This window comes from Squalius cephalus (genome assembly GCF_949319135.1).
Source record: "Squalius cephalus genome assembly, chromosome: 24".
In the NCBI taxonomy this organism is placed as follows: Eukaryota; Metazoa; Chordata; class Actinopteri; order Cypriniformes; family Leuciscidae; genus Squalius; species Squalius cephalus.
Genome location: NC_137145.1, coordinates 24,366,885 through 24,391,351, shown reverse-complemented (window position 1 = coordinate 24,391,351; position 24,467 = coordinate 24,366,885). Strand labels below are relative to the sequence as shown.

Below are 24,467 nucleotides of genomic sequence, written 5' to 3'. Positions count from 1 at the left end.
TCTTTTTAACTTTTTATTCATCAAATAATCCTGAAAAAAGTATCTCGGGTTATAAAAAAATATTAAGCAGCACAACTGTTTCCAACACTGATCATAAATCAGCATATTAGAATGATTTCTGAAGGATCATAAGACACCAAAGACTGGAGTACTTGCTGATGAAAATTCAGCTTTGCATCACAAAAATAAATTACATTTTAAAGTATATTAAAAAAGAGAACCATTATTTTAAATTGTAATAATATTTCATAATATTACTGTTTTTTTTTTTGTTTTTTTTTAACTGCAGGCTTGATGAGCATAAGAGACTTCTTTCAAAAACATTAAAAATAGTAATGTTTCCAAACTTTTGACTGGTACTATATATATATATATATATATATATATATATATATATATATATATATATATATATATATATATATATATATATAATTGTATATTATTATCATTATTTAGTTTTTAGGGTGAAATATGACCATGAAATGTTATTCACAGGCTTGGTGAGATTCACAAAAATTAAAGATTATACAATGATGTAAATATACTAAATAATATTATACTATATTTGCGTATTATTATTATTTTCATTATGTAATGACAGCAGTAACTGTCATGACATATATAAATAAATGTCCTAAAATATAATTTTTGTTTATAAAAAAATATAATTTACTTTTTGTTGTTGATATTTTATAGTGAAATATAACCAGTGATCTTAACAGAGTTGGTGAGATTGAGGCCAGTGTGCCGGCGGTTGTCTCACTCACGTCTCCTATCATCACAGCCTCCTCCGGTGAGCAGTTCAGGTCTCTCAAGGCCTCCAGGAAGAAGGCCTTCTCTGGTTTACCCACCACTGTGGCCTGGGTGTCCGTCGCATACTCAAGACCCGTCACGAACGGACCCGGTCCCAGAGCCAACCCGTCCTTCCTCTTATAGTATCGAGCTTTGTGGATTGCAATGAGGGGGGCACCATCTAAAATGAGTCTGATGAAATGAGATGAGGATTAGCAGCAATATTTACACCACTAAACGGGAGGATTCGAATAATTTGATTGTCGTTTTAATGAGTCTATGAATATCTTACAAAATCAAGTAGGTTTACCGGAAGGCTTTATTGAGGGTCTGGTAGTTGAAGTGGTCCGGTGCTAATCCAATCACAACCGCATTAGGATCCGACGTCTCCAGACCTGCAGCAGAGGCAAGTGTGAGATCTACACAAACCATTGCACAACAAACATGGAAAACTACGATTTTCTTCATGATCTTCATATTTTCTATATGACAAATATGTGCTCTTAAAAATAATGGTTCTTCATTTTTAACCTTTCCATTCAACAAAAAGTTCTTTATAGTGCAAAAATGTTCTTCACGCTAAGAAAAAATAGTTATTTCACTGAAAGTTTCTTTGAGGAACCAAAACTGGTTCTTCTATGGCAGGGGTGTCCAAACCTGCTCCTGGAGGGCCACGGTCCCGCAGAGTTCAGCTCCCACTGGCCTCAACACTCCTGTCTGGAAGTTTCTAGTATGTCTTGATAAGCTGGTTCAGGGGTGTTTAACTGGGGTTGAACTCTGCAGGACAGCGGCCCTCCAGGAGCAGGACTGGATACATACGTTAAGATGCGTTTTGGTCGATCGAATCACAAGCAGACGAGGGAGACACAATTCTGTTTACACCTAGCGTTTTAATCCGTCTCTTTTGTCCACTTTCAACAACTTATGTCCTGATTTATTTTAGGGGAGGGTCTATGGGTGGGTAAATGTGTGGGTTATTTCAGATCTTTCAATCTAATGGACGAAATAAACTTGTGCAATTTACACATGAACACGCGCCCATAGACGACAGGAAAAACACACAAGCTTTAGTTTTCCATCAAGCCGAACGCTGTGAGTGTGTGTTAGAAATCAGGAATGGTGAGAGAACACTGTGATTTACGTTTTTCATCTTCAAACCAAACTTGGGTCTTCAGCCGACAAAGTTTAAGTCCCGTCTGGCTAGAGCGCTTCCCATAATGTTTACACGTTAGGTCAGTATGCGGAGAGTAGACGGCCTTTGGTGGCTGTTTGAACATTTGGTCAAATGTCTATAAGACTACCTCTGAAAGTGTTCAAAAGTGGACAAGCTCAAAGCGTTTAGACCTCGTTTACTCCTGTATTTAGCGCCGTCCACTTGTGATCCGATCGACCAAAACGCATCTTAATACCAGGTGTAAACAGGGCCTAAAAGTGTGCAAAACCATGCTATGGTGTACAAGGCTGCCCAAGCGTTGTTACATGGTTGCTAGGGTGTTGTACAGTAAATGGTCACTGCTATGCAGTTGCTAAGGAGATCTAGTTTCCACCCTCTCAAGTCTCTATGATATTATGGGCTGCATCTGAAAGCTTAGGCAGCAGACTTGTCTCTGCAGGCAGTGTCTGCGCACAAATGTGCCTCACGAAACTGATTTCAGACAGACTTCTGAGGCAGTGTAACGGTTTAATGATCTGCAACAAAATAGAGCGAGCTTTGGTGAAAACTGAACGAATATTTAATTACTACAATAGTAATTTCTCACTAGAAATAACAAAAGTGTAAAATGTTGGTCAGAAATGTACATTTACACACAAACTGACCACCAACTGCAACTTTCTTCTGCCATTTAATTTTTTAGCTCAACAGTCACAGAATGGAAAGCACAGGATTGTGGGATATCAAAGGCAGTGAAGGATTAATCTATGCTGCCTTCAGAAATCTATCAGATGAAGGTCTCAGGTCTTTCTACCTTGAAATACGTCCTCCGAAGACAGCACTTTTAAGCTCTCAGACCCAGCCAAGGCTTCTAGATATGACTCGGGTCCCTCCTTCCTTTTATCCATTGTCAATTTTAAGTCTGATCTCATTTAGGTTACGTTTACACAACAACGATGTACTAAAAACTGAAACGTTTCTCCTTTGCATTTATCGCGTACAGACGACAACGTTGTCAAAGCGATCCCCGTTCACACGGATCCACGACAACGACTAAAATCTCTGTATTATTCATGTCAGGCCAGTAGATGGCGACGTCACTTTGTAAAAAAACATTACGCACTTATAGACTGTAAAAAATATGGACAAAGCGTCTGTGACGTCACCCATAGACTTTCTGAAGAACGGTTTTGAAGCCGTTTATGGGGGGTATGGGCGGCGCCATCTTGGAAAATCTTGGGAAATCCTAACCCCGCCCACCTTCTGACGCAGCGCGCGTCACTCAGCTCGCTCTGCTACTCCGGTTATCGCTGTGTATATTTTAGGCTACGAAGTATGTTATAAAACACCATACTAACTCTTTTCGTTTTCATTTAAAGAAATCTTAAACATTATAGCCACACAAATGTGGTTCAGGCAACGCATATTGATTATATTCACTGCACATAACGTTTGCCTATTTATAAAAAAAACCAAAATATAAAACACAAACCTGCCTCTTTTCGTTTTAAATATAATATAAAAATATTAAACATTTTAATATGGTCCAGGCAATATGTGCATTTGTACTAAACAACAGATTTTGCAGTAAACAACATTACAGTTTTTAAAAATTTTAAATACAATTATTAAAATTTAAAATGACAAAACTCAACCCAGTCTCTTTTTGTTAAATTTCAGTTTTATCAATATTAGCCATTATAAAAGTATAAGTAAAAGGTATAAGAAGCTATACAAATAAAGCAAACAATTCAGTCAAACATACAAAGTCAGCGCTCTAGTCTAACCATACAACGGTAAAGTTAAATAGCTTATAAAGTTATGAAACTTCCCCTCAGCCAAAACGATTGGCCAGGGAACAAATGATAGATTCAGGAGACCAAAAATCGCCTGTTAGATACACAAGACGAATTATATCTCATGTTAAACCACTACAGAGACGCCAGAGTCAGCGGCAAACGTCAGAACGACTAGCCGAGGAAAGGCTGTTCCAGGCGGGGTACATGAGCGCCGAGCGCCCGGTCATCGCTGGATCTCACAACTGGATAAAATTTTCATAAATCTTTAAATAAACCACAGATTTGAGCTTTAAACAACTACATTCTCGCCTGAAAAACATGAATTTATGCTGTGAAAACGGACATTTTAACATGGGGGCTATGGACATTTGCTCCCTTTTGGGACCTTCCCCTAGCGGATTTTCGATGTATTGCAGTTTTTCGCACTTCCGGGTAGGCTTCATTTTTCAGATGAGAATGTTGCCCCTTGCTGAACACGTAATACGCATGCGCATGACATCACTGTTTTCACAAATTCGCGTTTTTGTAGTTTACACAGAGACGATAACGTATATCGTTTTCAAAAACTTGCACTTTGAAACCCATTCTCAAAAGTTTGTGTTTTCAGGCGCCCAAAACACCGTTGTGTGAGTGAACAGCCAAAACGCATAAGAAGTTTTCCGTTTGCAGATGAAACCGGCGTGATGTAAACGCCCTCAGATAGGCGCACCTGTGAAGTCCTCTCGAGCGCTGTCCTCCACCAGCAGCAGGGGGCGCACTGCTCTCTGCTCCAGCAGATTACGGGCCGCAGTGAGCGAAGTGAAGATCTCCCGCTCCTGGAGGTCAAAGTTCAGCCGACGCAATCGCTCAAACAGGGTCCTCTTACATTCCTTCGTGGTGTTGGTCACAAATTTCACAGCGACTGAAGACTGTCTTAATCTGGACAAATTATATTGTACATGTGTAATTAGTTTTATGGAAAACAACAGATGAAATATCTCAACTATGTAGCATCAATGTATTTGTTTTTAATGACGCATGTCTCTGTAACAGCCCTAGGCTCTGTGTAAAGCAGAATAAGAGTTTTGTTTTAGCTAATCAGAATGTCATATAGGTGTCAATCATTTTGCATATTTGTGTGTGTTGATAATATTGATTAATTGATTTTAATCGGTCTTCATGTTGACGATGTATACTTTCAATTCTGTTATGATCCTGTCTTGAGTTCCCTAGTCTTGTGTGGACTTTTATGTTTTCCAGTTCTGCAGATGTTTTGTAGTCCTGTCCCCTTAGAACAAAGCCAATGATTTTGTCTGAGCAATGAATTAAAAATTAAGCAATAGGATTCATATGTTCTCATTTTATTTGTCTTATCTTATTAGTGTAGAATGAGTAAAGCTGTTTGTTGTTAGGATGACAGAAACTTTAAAAAGTTACATTTTTAGGGTGATTAAATATTTAACTCTACCTCAGCGGTCTAACAGCGCTCGTCAATGTTGAAATGATCGAGATGACCAATCAAATCACAGAAGGCGGGTCTTACTGTGAAAATGCAATGAGAGTTTGTGTAAAGATGCAAGTAGACAACTGTTTTATGATAGAAATGTTCAGCGACTGACGGTAAAAGACTATCTAGTGATGCAAACTACTCGACTTTGTTTCAGTTTTGAATTAAAAATGTGTGATCGTGCTTCATGCAATTCCTGAATAAATGTGACACGACAAGAAATGTTTGCGTTTTCGACATATTAGGCATACGAAAAAGAGTGAATGTATACACATTTTAAAATAAAATGTTATTTGCAAATAGATTCAATTGATTACTTCATAACTACTAAATTATTTTACCACTTTTATGTATTTATTCATTCCCTTAAATCCCTTTTAATCATTTATTGAATTCCTTTATTATTATTATTATTAATATTACACAAAAGTGACACTCTGCCTATGCTCACATGAGATCGACCAATGGCAAACCACAACAATTCAATCAATTCAGGACAAAATCAAGCCCTGTCCTGCATGTGTTCTTGTTCCAGAAGCCGTTTCACTCGGATATACGTCACAATAGGTAAGAAGACTAAAGCGGGTATGCGCATGACGTCACTGTCGGCCTTAGTGACTGCGTTACACCCACTGAGTGGCAAAAAGACTGAGCAGCAGCATTGGTTTTCAGCGTGAATGAATACATTATACACTCACCTAAAGGATTATTAGGAACACCTGTTCAATTTCTCATTAATGCAATTATCTAATCAACCAATCACATGGCAGTTGCTTCAATGCATTTAGGGGTGTGGTCCTGGTCAAGACAATCTCCTGAACTCCAAACTGAATGTCAGAATGGGAAAGAAAGGTGATTTAAGCAATTTTGAGCGTGGCATGGTTGTTGGTGCCAGACGGGCCGGTCTGAGTATTTCACAATCTGCTCAATTACTGGGATTTTCACGCACAACCATTTCTAGGGTTTACAAAGAATGGTGTGAAAAGGGAAAAACATCCAGTATGCGGCAGTCCTGTGGGCGAAAATGCCTTGTTGATGCTAGAGGTCAGAGGAGAATGGGCCGACTGATTCAAGCTGATAGAAGAGCAACTTTGACTGAAATAACCACTCGTTACAACCGAGGTATGCAGCAAAGCATTTGTGAAGCCACAACACACACAACCTTGAGGCGGATGGGCTACAACAGCAGAAGACCCCACCGGGTACCACTCATCTCCACTACAAATAGGAAAAAGAGGTTACAATTTGCACGAGCTCACCAAAATTGGACAGTTGAAGACTGGAAAAATGTTGCCTTGTCTGATGAGTCTCGATTTCTGTTGAGACATTCAGATGGTAGAGTCAGAATTTGGCGTAAACAGAATGAGAACATGGATCCATCATGCCTTGTTACCACTGTGCAGGCTGGTGGTGGTGGTGTAATGGTGTGGGGGATGTTTTCTTGGCACACTTTAGGCCCCTTAGTGCCAATTGGGCATCGTTTAAATGCCACGGCCTACCTGAGCATTGTTTCTGACCATGTCCATCCCTTTATGACCACCATGTACCCATCCTCTGATGGCTTCTTCCAGCAGGATAATGCACCATGTCACAAAGCTCGAATCATTTCAAATTGGTTTCTTGAACATGACAATGAGTTCACTGTACTAAAATGGCCCCCACAGTCACCAGATCTCAACCCAATAGAGCATCTTTGGGATGTGGTGGAACGGGAGCTTCGTGCCCTGGATGTGCATCCCACAAATCTCCATCAACTGCAAGATGCTATCCTATCAATATGAGCCAACATTTCTAAAGAATGCTTTCAGCACCTTGTTGAATCAATGCCACGTAGAATTAAGGCAGTTCTTAAGGCGAAAGGGGGTCAAACACAGTATTAGTATGGTGTTCCTAATAATCCTTTAGGTGAGTGTATATTGTAATGTTATATATTGCATCGACAAACTCATCAATAAAATATTTACGGTCGGATATTATGCCTAATTTAATGTTTTTAGATAAACACTGACAAAAAAACTATTCAAGTTTTAGGGCTGGATGATATGATGATATATATATAACATTGATATAAGTGATCACATGGATTTAAACCTACCTATATTGTATTTATAAAGCGTTCACAGGCAAATGTGCTTTATGTATTTCCCCAGTGTCGAAATCAGGCACATATAATTATCAGGAAACACGATTCCTGGCTGCATGTCAATATTCATGGATCACTGGATCTTTGGTGAGCTGCAAGGAACACTATATCGAGTCCAACCTTTATTTAAACTGATAATCGTTCGTTTTATTCACGTTTTCGCAGTTTCTCCTATTAAATCCAGTCACTCAGCAGATCTTTTGCCACTCAGTCCGGCTGAGGGCGTGTTCCGTGACGTCAATGCATACCCTAGCCTAGACACTATCACAACCTCCATTTCATGATGGTGTCTGTATTATACCATGTGTTATACTGATTTTTGTGAAATTTTTGTGAAATCTGTCAAAATGCAGCCTTTATATATTTTAATTGTGAATGCAATTTAATAAATAAATAAATCGTATCCGTATATAGGCTATATATCAAAAACGGCCAATATTTTCCCCAAATCCCGACACTGACCGTGTTAAAGCCTCTTGCGCTCCGGGAACGGCCGCATCCTCGATATGAAGAGTCCCGCTCAGATCCACCATAACTGCTTTCAGTGAGCGGAGAGCCACTTACACACACACACACACACACAGGACATCACAGTCACCAGAAGCCTTCTGAGTTCATCTTCAACACATCACTTAGTTTTTTTGTGCTTTACATAAAAACACTGTCTAATTTTGCTTTGATAACTTTCGGCTGGGCTATATTGCAACAACAAACAAAAAGAAGAAGAGGATAAACGTGACTGGCGTTTAGATTCTGGATTCTTGTGGATCATGTTGTCAGTGTCCGAGTGTGCAATTAATGCTCTTATTCACCACGAACTCTGGATTAAACACAATGACTGGCCTCCAAAACAACTCTTCATCTCTTCATCTGTGTTTGACATCATTTTTTAGGATTTGAAAACCCTACATTTATTTAAAACGAGCTGCCAAACAACAGGGGCTTTGGATAAAGTAAAGCAGATTGCCTCAAATCATTTAATAATCATTCAGTAATACAACGAACTAAGAACATGTAAATAGAGTAATGTGTGTTTAGGTTTTTAATATATTGATTATAACATGAAAACCCTAGTCTAGACTACAAAAACACGACATGTTATTAACATTCGTTTCCAAACAATTTGCATGTTTGTATTTTAAAATAATACAGAAGGATGAAACGATTAAGGTTAAAGCATAAAACACATTTGACCAATACAAGTTATTTTGAACTACACTTACTTCCTACTGGGGTCCTTCTCTGGCGCAGTCTTACATTTTGCTGTCCTAAAAATGCCTGTCGAAAATACACATGCACCTACGCAATAATAATTTTATATAAAAACATTTAACATTCAATGTCGATTTATTTATTTATTCATAAGAGGACACTGGATTTTCTCCACCATTGCAATTTATAATCATTTAAGAGGGTTGTCTATGTCAGATTATTCACTCAATGAATAAAAACCATATGCTGGATATTTTAATAGCAGATTAAATAGCATTTAGAACATTAATTCATATCCTCCTGGGACCCAGGAACAGACTTTTGTCCTCTGTAGTTGACATTATATTTTGGTGGATTTATCTGACAGCATACACGTCACAGTTTTAGTCTAGATGTCTGTGAAGAGCACATGCAGGCTTTTCAGAGATACCAGATGTATGGAGGTTTGACCATGACAACTCCCTCTCCTTAGCCTTTTAAAATGACTGACATTAATTTAGTGATCAAATGTATCACTCTTGTGGAAATATGATCATATTTTGCAAGTAGGCCTATCATTTGACTAATTTTCAATTTGTTTGTCATAAATCAACATCTCAGGAAAATGTTATGGGGTTTCTAATCAAAATATGATTTTCTGTTACAAAACAGGGCATTGATTTCATACAGGTCCACTGTAGAGACACCAGGACTTACAGCATATTTATCAGGCATTTTGGGAGACACAAGTGAATAGGAAAGGAAATAATATATCTATATTCCTATGAAATATTAGATATTTTTTGTGGAAATGTTGCAGATTATTACACTTTTTTTCCATTACATGTTGCCAAAAGATCAATAAAAAAAAAATAAAAAAAATAATAATGTCTGGGTCTCAGGAAGATAACTGTTTTACCAATATTATAAATCTCTTAGCATTTAAACATTCGTCCAAATGTTAATGGCACTGTTTTAAAGTAAAATTGAATAGAGTAAGTGATTAAAATTAAGAACGAAAAAAAAAATACAATAAATTAAAAAAGTAATCAATATATCTTTAACATCCTGACAGTGACATATCCCCGTTTGTTTGGGGTAACGGGGAACATATAACTTTGCTGCCAAAAAATCACATGTTTTTTTCTCTGCCATGAGATAAATCCTGGGATTGGAGAAGTATAAAGACACATCATCTTCGGTAATAACCATTAAGCATAGATTATAAAAGGGTTGGGCTTTAATCGCTGTTCTGAGCATATGGTTGTAATTCAGCGTGTTATCCGTGGTCTGGGCTACTGTTAATAAAAAGGTACTGTAATCCTGATGGAGTAATCTAGTGTTGTTAATGGACTCCATATGGTTCTCATCACTGAACCAAATGTACTGAATTTACCCCCTCAAACACCACACATTAAAGGCCCTTTCACACCAATAACGAGAACTATTTAGCGTCCACACCAAGGCCAATAGAGCTGGTAAGTCCCGCCCCTTCCGCTAACCCCACTGGACCTCTAGGTTGAAAAATCGTCAATGCAAGTGAATGGGAGAAAAATAATTATTTTCTGGTCCCGTTTGAATTGTGCCATGAATGTGAACATATGTTGTCTGTGAATTTTTTATATAATTTTTCGTGTAAAGAATGCTACAATTTAGCGGGTAGAAGTTTGATACGGTTAGACTTTGTGTGAGAGCACTTTGTGGACTACAACTCTTCGCTGCTTTCGACGCGTTTGAAACGTCACCACCACTCGCACACGGACACTATAGCTCACGGATCCCGCTAAACATGGCTGTGTCTTTGGTGCACTTCACCGCCTTCTTTCAGGGAGAGGACAAAATCATTGAGGTTGGCGAAAACCACGGGTAAGTCAACTTTATGGGGTGACGTCACATAGGCGACATGTAGTCTTTCTCGTTATGACTTTTCCACAACTGCTAGCCGAAGAATCATACCATATACTGTCAAACTCGTAACATGAAAAATTATATAAAAGATTCACAGACAACATATGTTCACATTCATGGCACAATTCAAACGGGACCAGAAAATAATTATTTTCTCCCATTCACTTGCATTAACGATTTTTCAACCTAGAGGTCCACTTGGGGTTTTACGGATGGGCGGGACTTACCAGCTCCATATTGTTCAGGTTATTGTGAGCACGCGCTGCAGTTTTGTCGCCTGCCCCTTTAAATGCGCGAGCTCGTTAAAGAAGGATGGATTCTGATTGGCTGTCAATTTATTCTCGTTAATCAGCTGGAAAAAGTCGTTCTGAGCTTCTGATCCCAACTGCATCGTTCCTCTTTTGCCGTTGACTCTGCTTGCTATTCTTTAATACTCAGAACGATTTTTTTTAAATATCTATATCGTTATAGACCGTATGTAGCCCCGCCCCTTTTCAGCGCTGCGCTCTGTCTTTTGACTTCCGGTCTGTATTTTCACAGCGATCTTGCGTATTTATGAATGAACGGCTTGTTTTAAAATCTTCTCGGTCTACTGACATTTGTTAAGACATCTGCTTTAAACATTACAATCCTCATGATAACTTTCGTTAACTTTACATTTAGTAAATCCACTTCAAAAGCTAATTACTCCCGGACAGCAATGCCATAGGAATATACAGAGCGACCCTAAAAACGGAAGTTCAAAGACAATATTTTTAAGATGGCGGCGCCCTCGTTTCTCTGGCGCATAAGGTCTATAGTTCTAATTCTTGGTGTGAACGGGCCTTTAACCATTTCACCTAATAAATGCTGACTGGTCGTGGAAGACAGGTATAGAAGAAAATAATTACAGGTATAGTGCACTTTGTACAAACAAAAATTACACAAACTCTCCAACATACATTGACAGATGAAGACAAAATCATTTTATTAAAATCTGAAAATAATAAATGTTAAATGACTGGCTCCTAATGATAGAGGCTACTTTGGTCAAACGTTTCAATCCCTTAAGACCAAGTGCGTTGTATCTTAAAGCTTGATGTCTTTAACTACACTACGATTTCAGCACATCTTTATTAAAACTCAGAGGCTTCAAATATATTAAACCCAACTTTTACTTTCCAAGCCCTCTTTGAAACCAAGACGCAAGAAGATTAGCTTTGGGGGAAAAGAAAATCATTTCAGGTGTCAAAAGACAGTATGGCTGATTCCACTGTAGAAATACATTGATGCTTGAGGAACTGACACTTTACTAGACCTTGAATGTGACAAAAACAGATGGAGACAGGAGCTTCTGTAAAGTTACAAAACATGAAAAAGAAAAACGTTTACTGGTATGGGCCATATAAAACTACCAGAGTACTTACAGTAATTCATTCAGGATACAATTTTCAGACATTGGAGAGCAACGTTTAGAACCACAGATACAAAAACTGTCCATTTTCCTTTGCCACATTCACTGTGTTAAACATTAGATCTTGATCCGCCGCAGTCCATTCTCTCTTCATCCAAACAGTAATAGTAAGACGATACACACAGAATTCACTGCTATCAAAGGCACTGTGGAACAGGAAGAGAAAACGTGTTAATACTGAACAAAGACATTACATAAAGACACAGGAACAATAAATTGACCAATTTTTCTCTTCAGAAACATGATTAAAGTCACAATGAAATTATATATTTTATCCAAATAACATCCCCTCCCTCTTGCAGTGACATCTCTTCTCTGATGACGTGTTTACAGGCGTGCAGAGCTGGGAGAACGCCACACATGTTCAAGTCAAGTGAGTCAAGTCGCAATGCACACAAACCAAGTCAGTCAAGTCAAGTCCTGCTAAAGATCAAGTCAGGTCCGTTTATCTGCTCGTAGCAATAATAGACAGTGCAAGCGCAAGCTCAGAACAGCATTAATAACATCGCTGCAAGATCTAGTGAGAATCATTCAAATTTAGTGCAGAATTCTCTGTTATAAACCATATCAGATCAAACAGAGCTGACGTGGAAACCAGTAGAAACATTGTGCCATAAACAAACAAGTTATAGAAGGCTTTTCAGTCCACAAATCACCAACATTCACCATGGATTTAACGTAGTAACGCTAACTGTCACCATGGTATTGTGGCAGAAACAGAATCAAATGTTTTCTCATTATTCATTTCAGGGTTCATAAAAACTTTTGAGAGTGAAATTCAAGCACTGATCATGGGCTTTCAAGTGCTTCACACTTTTCCAGCACTTCAAAGCTCTAAATATTATCCAGTTTAAATGTTATTTTTAATGTGATAACCAAAAACATTATTTGGTCATCCTTCAAAGATTGTCCCCATTTGTAAAACTAAAAGTTTCAAGATGTAGGAAAACTAGCACGTGGCAAACAAACGCTTTTAATTAAAAACAAAAAAAGATATGAAATTACCAGTACTATAACCAGTAGATGGCGGCAGAGGAACACCTGTTAGCCATTTTTACTCCATAATAGTTTATCTTCACACTTAAACCTATATTTAGATATGATGAAATCCCTATTATAAAATCATCAAGAAATCTCATGAAAAACAAAAACTTTAAACTGAGAAGAATTACAGTAAAGAGCGCTCCTTTTATAATCACTGAAGTTCAGTATGATACTAGAATATTATAATTATTTCCCTATAAAAATTAGGTTGTTGTTAAAAGATAATTTTATCTGCATCTCAACTCAAGCTCAGTGCTTTACTGTCAAATGTTCATTCCCAAGAAACAAACATGTAATACTATTAGGGCTGGGTATTGACACAAATTTCACAATTCGATTCGATTTCGATTCACAAGCTTGCAATTCGATTCGATTTCGATTACGATTCGATTCGATTCAATATCGATTATTTTGGTTATCAGGTACAATACATTGCACATTTTCTCAAGGAAAACAAATCTCTTAACTAATGCTGTAAGCCATGGGAGTCAGTTGTAGCCTATAGGCTTCATTAGCCTACTATAATATTGAAGGTAAAAATGAACTGATTTGTATACAAACACTTAAAATACACTTTTATTTATTTTTATAATAATAAAGTTATATGAAATTATATAAAATTTTAAATGATGGCTGTCATAAAAAACTTTACAGATTTATTCAAACATGCATTAAATATTGAAGAACATTAAAAGTTATAATGAATATATAATATGGTGCATATATTTAACAAAATGCTCCTCTCTAGAGTTAACTTTTCTAGCTGACTAACGAGTTTATGGTCACTGGATATGTTTTTTCTGAGGTAAATGTGACGTTACATGACATTGTTTACTAACGTCTTTGCACGGTTGAAACAGTGATTGAGCGATTCCATGAGACATGATACGGACTTCGATAAGTTGTACTCTATCATTTAACACACTTTCAGATGCTCATTCATGTTTATTTCGCGCTGTAACTGGTATTAAGGCGGAAGAGTTGCTTCCGTTGCTTCTGTTGCTTCTCTTGAGCTGAGCTGCGCCGGAGCGATCTCACGCCACAGCGCCAAAACGGTAATTATGTTTTTGAATTTCGTAAGAAAATGGACGTAATTTGAAATCTGAGACTTTGTTTCATATCAATAATAACAAAGCACAAAGATTATTGCGATTTATTGAATGGGATGCGCACAACAATGATCCATTCATTCATCAGCTGAAAACAGGATGACTAATCGATTCTTGGGATTTAAGAATCGATATTGTTTCGTAAAAATGAGAATCGATTAAAGGGGGGGTGAATTGCTGTCTCATGCATACTGAGTTTTTTACACTGTTAAAGAGTTGGATTCCCATGCTAAACATGGACAAAGTTTCAAAAGTTAAGTTGTACGTTTGAAGGAGTATTTTTGTTCCAAAAATTGTCCTTCCGGTTTGTCACAAGTTTCGGGAAGTTTTTTTCGAGTATGGCTCTCTCTCACGTAAGAGAGGGCGGAATTTCCTTATATGGGTCCAAAGGGCACTTCCCTCGGAAAGACGCACGCGCGCGCACTCGTAGACCAGAGCAAGAGAGTGAAAGCAGTTCGCCATCAAAGCGCCCTGCCCGGCTTTTGGGAAGTCAATGTCACCAAAGAAGTGTGTTTTTGGTTGCCAGGGCAAGACAACCCTGCACAGATTCCCAAAGAACCCAGCGTTAAGGAACCCGTGGATGGAGTTTGTTTTTCCTGAGCATAAACGGAGGTGTAGACTGTTTGTTCCCTGCATTTCGACGATGATTGTTTTATAAACAAAGCCCAGATCGTCTAATGCTTAAGGATCGAGCAGTCGCAATAAAGGTTCACGGTCGTGCGTTGGAACCGGACGGTGAGTAACTGTTGAACAAATAATGTCTCTGTGTGTTGTCACTAGCTCGGCGCGTTAGCACAGCTAAGCTTCGCCCACACGGCCCGCCCCCAGCCGCTCGGTTTTTTCCGGAAAGACTCGGTACAGCCTATCTTTCTTTGATTAATATAATAAAACAAAAGACTTTTTGGAGATATGAAGGATGCAATATTGCTCTATAGGTACTCAAGATTAACAGAAGATTGAGTGAAAATGAGCATTTCACCCCCCCTTTAAAATCGAGAAATCGATATTTTTTACCCAGCCCTAAATACTATTAGTAACTGCACTTATTAAAGGTGGGGTAAGCGTAGGGGTGTGCGATATGACGATTTTTGATCGTGGACGATTAAAAGGTCTCCACGATCTGCTTTTGAAGAAATATCGTAGTATCGTACATTCTATCAGTTGCTGTTCTGGCGCCTCTGTCCCAACATACTGAACAACGCGACGTATATTCACATAAAATGTTAACGCAGCGGAACGGGACACTGCAGTTCACAAAAGTTCATAATTTGCATCTGCTTTAATGCCTTGTCGGTTAAACATTTAATTCGCGTGCTGATGCGCTGTTCTAATGTGTGCGTTTCTCAGCGCGTACATGTGAAGCTCACACATGCATTAAAGCCTGTCTACCAGCGCCTGGATACTGGTCTAAGTTATCTTTCAAGTCTTATTGTGCTAATACTGTCAAATACACACAAAGGTTTACATAAACAAAGTCGGTTATGTCTAAAGTTAAAGCAAACTTGAGAAAATTGAGAGAAAATCTGATTGTCAAATGCGTGTATATTAGACGTGTCGCGCGCAGCTTTTAAAGAGACAGTAGTAATAGTAAACATGCTGCCGCTTGTCCTTAAAGGGGAAATGAAACCTCCATGTTTTGGCACTGGTAGTAGCTACATCTATTAGAAAAATCACCTTGCCAAAAGTTTTATTTTAAAAAGTTGTTAAAACCACAGATATGACAAAATTATTTTCGTAATTTCTAGCTAGCGAGTCGCCATTTTGGAGTGACGTCACAGCCTACGTAACGGGGTTGGTTGGTTCCGCTGGTGAGTGAAGAGAGTGAAGCGTTACTGGACCGGACTGAATACGCAATTGATTTGAAATGGAGGAAGACGAACTTGAAAGACCTGTTGAGCCCGTGTGTCCCATTGCTTATGCATTTGAGTCGATATGGCGTGGGAACCGAGCAGTGGTACGTCACTATGTCGAACAGCCGGTGATGGACATGGCCGTAGCCAGCTATGAGGTCACCGAGGACCTCGGTCATATTTTACATTCAAAAATCAAATTTCAAGCTCTCTGAATGATTAATTAGCCGTTTAAACCACCTCATATGAGTGTTTGCAATTCATTTTGCTGCGAGAATCTAGCGCAGTGAACGGGGCTTGAGAGCGTGTTGTGAGGGCGCGGGCGCGATCCCGTGTTGCCAGATCCACCTAATGGAAAAGTGGCAGTAGTCTTCTGGACTTGTTTTTCTAATTTAATGTCACACTTTAGGAAGTTATTAAAGGGAAAGTTGTATGTTAGGGTTCGTGATATATTAATCTTATTTCTAAAAAACACAAGCTTTAAACTTATTTCGGATTATTATAAAAAAAAAAAAAATTGTTGCTTGTTTTTCGTAGCAATATCTGGCAACATTTTACTGTCGGCATTAATAAAAAAAAGCTTATAGAAAAAATGTAATTGCTGACAGTAAGATACCACATTCAGTAAGACAAACGCAATGATCATCGTGATTATCTGTAAGAAATGTATAACACTATCAAAAACAATAGCATAATACAGATCTGTATGGTACGGAATGAAATATGCCAAATACTGGCTAGCAGGAAGACGGCTTTTTTATTTTGTCATTTCAGTGAGCCAAGGATTGAAGAGTAGTCCACACACACACACACACACACAAGCTATAACGTTAGCAAATGGCCTGTAAATATTTTGTAACATGTCTGTAAAATGTAAAACATTATATTGAATAAATAATTATTTCACAAACATCTACAGTGTGCATGTGCAGTTTGTTAACATAACGTTAGACGTCGTCTTTTTGTCTGGTACTAATAAACTTCACTAGCTAAACACTAAGTTAGCGTTATTTAGCTAGTTCATGCTTACAGCTGTTAGCTAACTAACGTTAGTTGTTCGCTGGTTCGACCAGCACATGCATCTTGTTAACGAGCCAGTGTGATGCAAACATGATGAGAGGTTTGACATGATAATATGATAGCAGATGAACGCTTTTTATGCGTAGTTTAATGTTAAGTTTAATGTCTTTCACTGCGTTTTGCTGAACTCAGCCCAGAGCCTTTAAAGCCAACCAACCCCGTGACGTCACAGGTTAGAATACTGCACAATGGCGGCGGCGCCCTTTTTTTTCTTTGTTGTTTACATTTGTCATGTTTCTTATATAATTGTTGGTTATAGTGGAAATCCATTTTGTAAATCATGTAAACTTGATTGACTGCTTCATTTCCCCTTTAAAGGGATAGTTCACCCAAAAATAAAAATTCTCATTATTTACGCACTCTAATGTTGTTCCAAACCTGTATTAATTTCCTTCTAATATTTTTCTAATATTAATATTTGGAAGAATGTGGCTATCCAAACAGTAGCTGGTCCCCATTGACTTCCATAGGAGAAACATATACTATGGAAGTCACTGGGGTACATCAACTGTTTGGTTACCCACATTCTTCCAAATAACTTTTATTTTCAACAGAAGAAAGAAACTTATTCGAGTTTAAAACAACTTGAGAGAGTAAATTATGACAATTTGAATTTTTAGGAGAACTATCCCTTTAATGTTAATAAAACAACAAAATGCAAAGAGAAAATCACTCACTGCTCTTGACTGATAACTTTAATAGTAGCTTTAATAAGTATCAATGTATAATTTATACAGGGAAGTCTATGTTTTGTTTTATTTTCATATTTGTTCATTTAATTACTTTCTTCAATGCTACTGTTAAATACACCTACTATAGCTGAAAACATAAAGCACTGTTTATTTAATTTATATATTAAGTTGTGTATGTGTAATGTGTATCTTTGATCTTAATATTTAAGAGCAAAGAAAATAATGACAAATATTTTTATTTTCGCCCCTGTCTGCCATTCTTTTTTATTTTATATTTTGTTACATAAGGCTTTGTTTTTAAAATATGGACATTAGTTTGACTGTAATGCTCAGTCACAAAATAGTAAAACCAACATAAAAAAGAATCGTGATTAAAATCGTGAATCGTGATTTTCCTGAAAAAAAATCGTGATATGATATTTTTGCCATATCGCCCACCCCTAGGTAAGCGTTATTTAAAAAAAAAGCTGTTTGGAAGTTAGTCGGACGACAAGAACAAGAACAACAAACGCGTGTAGCCAATCAGCAGTAGGCGTATGACGGTGGAGGAGAGAGAACAATCAAGAGGGAGATTTGAAGAAAGACTGCAGAAATAGAGATTAGACACAATGAAAAAGAGAAAAGCTCAGAAGAAATCACTGGAAAATAAAGAGCTATGCCTGGGCAAGAGCTTTAGGACCCGCGTTAATATTAGAAACGCTGTCCAGCGCTGGAGAGCGAAGCGGGAAGGCCGGAAAACAGAGGCGGATGTTGCTTTGATTCGCTCCGCACACGAGTAACGCTGGTTTGAGTGTGATTATGTTTCTGGAGATGCTGTGCTGTTGGCAACTAACAACCAGCTCTTGTTTGTAAGGACTATTGTGTTCTGCGCGTTCATTTTTTTGTACCTTCTTGTCATTCGGTCATCTGCACTTTATTTTTCGTGAAGCATTATTTCTGCTATGATAAACAAACATCCACTGCTGGATAGTGTGTGTAACGGAGGCCAGATAGTGAGAGTCGCGCTGACGGCTGCTGGAGAATGCAGTGTTTAGCGTTATTGTTAGCGCACTCGACTCGCTCGCAGGGGGATCGGGGTTCGAGACGGTTAGGATTGGAGGGTGAGTTTGAGGCGGAGCTATGAGAGAGGGGTGTGTTTGTTTGCGTTGATTTCAAATATCAACAATATCCAACAGCGTTTTTGAAATATTGCTTACCCCACCTTTAAAGGGACACTCCACCCATTTGCATTAAGCTTTGCATTGTTAGAAACCCAGTCATACTATTGAATGGTCGTGCAACACTCTCTCATTTTCCCCTGAGACGGGAGAAATACGTTATTTACCTTTTACACTTCCTCCTACAATGACGCAAAAATCGTCATTTTGCTTCATTGTCGGAGGAAGTGTAAGAGGGGGGGATTTCTGTTGAGACTACAAGCACTAGTTCCTCATCTTTCCCAGGGGGCGGGACCCGCTCACGCTACAGACCTATTACAGATCAGACTTTACTCTCTGAAACTGAAAGCAATATCCTCCATCTTGTTTGAAGCTAAGCTAACAGGCGCTGTGGAGACAGATGTAAAGTTTAGGGATGTCCCGATCCGATCCACGGCATCGGTATCGTGCCGATACTGGCCCAAAACGCTAGATCGGATATCGGAGGGGAGAAAAAAAATTATCCGATACCTATGATCCGATACCCATTAGCAGCTAGGGGTGGAACGGTACGTATTCGTACTGAACGTACGTTCGGTGCATGGATTTACACAGAGAATACACGGTATAAAAATAAATAAATCTCGCGTGCACATTAATGAATGTAATACGGAACTAACGTTACTGTTAGATACGCGCATATGCGGGTTCTTAGGGACACCTAATCTGTAGCCCGCCTTAGCTCTGAACGCACGTCTATATCGCTTCAAACGCTCACTTTATCATTATACGCGCGCGGCGCGTCCTATTCGCTTTGGACGCGCGAATGGATTCAAACTGTTCAAGCGTCGAACTAGACGCGATAGACGCAAATTTGACGCTCTATTCGCGTTTGTTGTGAACGCAGCAAAATGAACAGGCTGCGATGTCAAGATTGCAATGCTGGAGTGTGTGTGTGTGTGTGTCAGAGAGAGAGAGGCACGGGCGCGATCGAACAGTGGAAACATAAAAACATACTCCGTCATTTTCATACAGGACATCATTAAAACTGCAAAAAGTGTTTAGCCTACTTATATTTGTGTAAAACACAACATTGTGCTTTTGTCAAACTGTAAACTCTTGTCAAACTGTAACTGTCACCCAACCAAAATCTCTCACACACACACACACACACACACACACACACACACACACACACACACACACACACACACACACACACACACACACACGCTGTTTAAAAGCAAAAATGATCTCATCTTTTGGACATTCATCATTGCATTGGTTTTCATTTCTTGTCCTAAAACAGAGCACTAATCTGTTTATTTTTAAGTAACACATTCTACATTGAATAAAAAAGAAAATCAAATGTGTTTTTAAAAGTAGTATTATTTTATACAGAAATAAATTATTTATAATTCAGATGAGAATAAAGTTAAAGTTAATTAAAATTTTAAGGAAACAAATATATTGATCTGAAATATAGCAAATTAATTTTAAATTCATTCAGGTTACCAAACATATCTCAAGGTCTTTTGAATAAAGGCTGGCAGTCTTTCATTATCAACTGTTGTTGTGGACTATATACTGGAGAAGTATTTGTTCTCCATTTGAGTGAGATGTTTTTATGTGGCTAATTGAGCAAAGTGCTTCCATTATATTTTATTATTATTAGTATTAGTTCAAGAATAAAATAAAAATATCGGATTGATATCGGTATCGGTATCGGAAGTGAAAAAGTGGTATCGGGACATCCCTAGTAAAGTTATGACAATAGCGGAGGAGAGTGCTCAATATGATATAGAAGAAGAGGATTTCGGAAGTCTGATGCTTGAATCAGGTGTTTGTGGCTACCTTTACAAGCCGCATTATAGCGAAGAGCAGCCGAGGCAGAAGACCTGCCTGCCGCGGACGAGGAGCCCGGACTGGCTCGAGTTAGGGCGGACTGGTGGCGCCGGTGATCTCACTATGCAGCTACGAACCGCTACGAACACAGAGATAGAGTCCGTCTGCGGCAAAGAATTTCAACGATGACAATTTCTCCTGGACGAAATCTCTGAATCAGACGAGGACACGGACGTTTGTGTTGAGAACTATCCTAGTTTCGCACCGCATATGTTCTGACTGAACATCCAGGTACCATGCAATAATTCACCTTTTCGAAAGAAATACAAACGAGGAGTAATGCACTAATGAGTTCGCCAACTAACTAGACATTTTGTGTGAATGTGAAATGAATTTCAAGCTCTGGTGGTAGCTAGCCTTGTAGACGGAAGAGTGATTTCTCTTATAGGCAGATATGCGCTTTCTGGATTAGTGGGAGTGGCTTGCGGAGCTGTGCAATGTGGTGCATTGTGGGAGTTGTTGTCTTTCATACAAATGCGTCCTGAAGTTATTTTTTGTCTTTCCTCGGTCACGAAGGCACCAAATTCAAAATTTATTTTACATTTCGACTACATATATGACCCACTTTAAATAAAAAACAATGTTCAAATGGGTGGAATGCCCCTTTAATGCAAAACTATTTTAATTGTATGATTAAATTGTCTTTTTGATTAGCAATCCCCCCAGCGCCACCATCTGTAAAACGTAGTGGCTCTGGTGCTTAAAATATTTACAGATAAATGAGTTATTCTATTAATGATTCTTGATGGTAATAGACACTCCATGATCTGGAGATGGGAAAGAATAAATCAGTACCGACTCTTCAAATGAACATACCTCTCATGACAGTCCTGACGGAACGAATAAGGTTCAGAAGTTGTGCTTTAATCCCGGGTTCATCTCCAAATCCTCCAATACTTTGCTCTGCCCCCCAACCAACTGAAAAAAAATATGTTTATCAGTGATCGTGTATAGCATGCTATAATGTTATATACGCATTTGACAATTTTTTAACAGTATTCAAGGGAAAAGAGCACAGATAATCCCTGAAAAATATTGCTCAATATATAAAATATATCTAAAAATAAAAAAAATACAAGTACAATTTCAGATTCAGCATAATGTTTCTCCAACCAGCTCCCTAATTGCTACTAACATTTCCAATGTGTGTGTATTCCGTAAGATTGAGGAAGAAACACTGCCTTTGGGAGAATTTAAAGGGGACATATCATGCTAAATCCACTTTTTTAGCCCTTAAATGCATTTTGTTGTATATTTGGAGTGTTTAGAAGTACAGAAAAGTTGAAATTATTCTCTTCAGGTGCTTCGTTGATATCTTGATATTCTGTTTTGGCCTTATTTTTCAACCTGTTCCGATTTTTCTGTTATCTATGACGTTTTGTGAACTATTACGTCACAGTATTTGCAGCGGAACTGCCAAATAAGGACATTGACTTCCAGCCCAACACTTCGAGCAATCCGCCATTTTTATTTCTCGCTGCAATTTTGTAGTCCAAGCTAAAAGATGCAGAAGTTACGAGAGGGTAAGTCAAAATGTTCGGTTGTTGGATGTAGTAACCCACACGCTTCATTACACCGTCTAATGTAGATGAACTGCCGCGCTTGTGACAGGGCGCATGTTTAACTGAAAGAACGAGCAGAGAGAGAGAGACCCGGTCGCGCAAGCACACTCTCTCTCTCTTCGGAGCCAGGCGAAAGTGTAAACAAGACACCGTCTCCAAACTAGACGCTGTCTTGCTCTCTCTCCCTCGCACATATTAATCAAAATAAATCGACACGGTGGTAAAAGGTCGGAAGACCAAAGTTTCATGTGTAAATACAGTAACACACCATTGCGATACATCCATATGAAGACGTTGTTCTGCAGGTTCGTCGTCTTCATTTTCATCTCGCTCCGGCTCCGACTCTGGCTCGAACATGTAAGGCTGGCTGGACAAGTCTTCCGTTGTTGACATTTTGTTAATAACGTGTGAATAAAAAGTTTCTGTGCCGCTAGATAATCGTATCTCTGCTATCAAACTACAAATATGGCAGAACGGGGTGGAGTTGAACCGAGTGTCACCTCTGCATCCTGGAGAGGGGGGGGGGGGGGCGGGGTATGACGTGTCTCAACTGTATTTAAAGAGACCGCACCAAAACGAGTTGCTCTCAGACCCACATCAGAAAAGGGGTAGAAAAGGGGCCTGTGGAGCTATAATAATGAGGAATTCAGACCCAAGCATTGCAGTTCCGCTTTATATAGACTACAAATGTATGATTTATATGTAAACAGGAACGATTTAAAAGCATGGTATGTCTCCTTTAAGTTATCTCTCATTTTATAAACTGTTTTCAAATGTTTGCTGAAAGATAACTATGCTGTTGAAATTATTGATCATTTAGGCCTATTTGTTTTGCATTGTAAATTCTTTATTCACAAGAACACATTTCTCAACACTTTGCCTGGATTTGAAGTCTTTCCAGTGGAAATGTCCCATACTGTAAAATCTCTTAAAAACTATGAGTTTACCTTCTTTCTTACTGAGATTTTCTTCATTTAGCTATTTGCAAATATAGCCCGTTTCCCCTTTCCTTCTATTCACAATTCAGTGCTGACTCGACTTTGCAATAAACAAGAGAGTCTATTTGATTCAATATCGCATCGAATTGATTCGAGATCGGAATGGAGTAGAATCGTGTCAATGTCCAGCCTCAATGGTAGGCTATTCATTTAGTATGAAATAACACAAATATGGAAGTATGGGGATTATGTAGTGCTCGAAGAACGTTAAATAGGTGTTTAGTTTTGTCAAAACACCAGCTCTGCACTTGGGCTACAAAAACTCTACACATTTCATGAGGTGCTGATCCATTTCAAAACGTTTTTGTTTCAAATATATTCACTAAGCGATTCATGTGACATTTACATTATGTGACACTAGTGAACTGACGTTTAATATTTTGTTAAAAGTACAGACTGTAGAGATTCGAAGTCATTCAGGTGAAGAAAAAAACTAACGTTACCAGGGTAATTCATGTTAGCATTTTCATATTTCTATAGTCAACTGCACATTTAGGAGACGTTAACTCTAGCCTAGCAAACCAGATGGCAATACACACACACATATTTGCATGACAGAACAAACCTATTGTCATATTTCAGAATGAAAACCATTCATAAGAACTTACTTTTACTGAGAAACCTCTCTTCGTGCAGAACGGCGATAGCATTAGTGCATAATATCGCTGTTTGGATCAGCGCGTACAGTGTGAACGCCATGTTGGCACTATTGTGCTGACGTAAAAGGACTCGCGTCGCGCAGCGGATTACGTCACAAAAGCGCCGCCACAAGATTTGATTGACACACAAACATACACTGCTCTTCTTCTTCTTGTTGTTCTTCTTTCTTTTAATGGCGGTTGGCAAACAACTTTTAAATGTGTGCATTACCGCCACATACACTGCTCTAACTATAGGATGCTAACTATATTAAATAGTAAATAGTGTGCTGTTCTGATTTTAGCCATGTACTGTGTACGCCAAGCTATTGCATCACGTGCTCACTGTTACATGGCTGAAACGTATTTCTATACATTGCAGATTTATATTTGTATCTTATGACAGCGACCTATTGTTTTACTTATTATAGCATACGTTTATAATAATAAAACACTATACTATGCAGGATAGAATACAACGAATATATGAACTGCATTATATTATAATATTTGATAATACATTTA

At 38.4% G+C, this 24,467-nt stretch overlaps 2 protein-coding genes across 2 annotated transcripts in view; both read right to left on the bottom strand.

The window, feature by feature from the left end:
• The window catches only part of hdhd2 (haloacid dehalogenase-like hydrolase domain containing 2), a 10,120-nt gene extending 1,457 nt beyond the window's left edge, over positions 1 to 8,663 (bottom strand). The window contains exons 1-5 of the mRNA XM_079862079.1: positions 8,600 to 8,663; positions 7,839 to 7,935; positions 4,457 to 4,665; positions 1,106 to 1,190; positions 771 to 987 (exon numbers count right to left, since the gene is read on the bottom strand). Of these exons, the coding sequence (XP_079718205.1) occupies positions 771 to 987; positions 1,106 to 1,190; positions 4,457 to 4,665; positions 7,839 to 7,935; position 8,600 (609 nt within the window). The 5' untranslated portion in view covers positions 8,601 to 8,663. The remainder of the gene's footprint in view (positions 1 to 770; positions 988 to 1,105; positions 1,191 to 4,456; positions 4,666 to 7,838; positions 7,936 to 8,599) is intronic.
• A 2,760-nt stretch (positions 8,664 to 11,423) lies between these two features.
• ier3ip1 (immediate early response 3 interacting protein 1) lies at positions 11,424 to 24,095 on the bottom strand. Its single transcript, XM_079862080.1, has 3 exons — positions 23,913 to 24,095; positions 21,561 to 21,662; positions 11,424 to 12,074 (listed from the first exon to the last, which is right to left on the bottom strand). The coding sequence occupies exons 1-3, from the start codon at positions 24,001 to 24,003 to the stop codon at positions 12,019 to 12,021; spliced, it is 249 nt and encodes an 82-aa protein (XP_079718206.1). The 5' UTR covers positions 24,004 to 24,095; the 3' UTR covers positions 11,424 to 12,018.
• Positions 24,096 to 24,467: the final 372 nt, after the last annotated feature.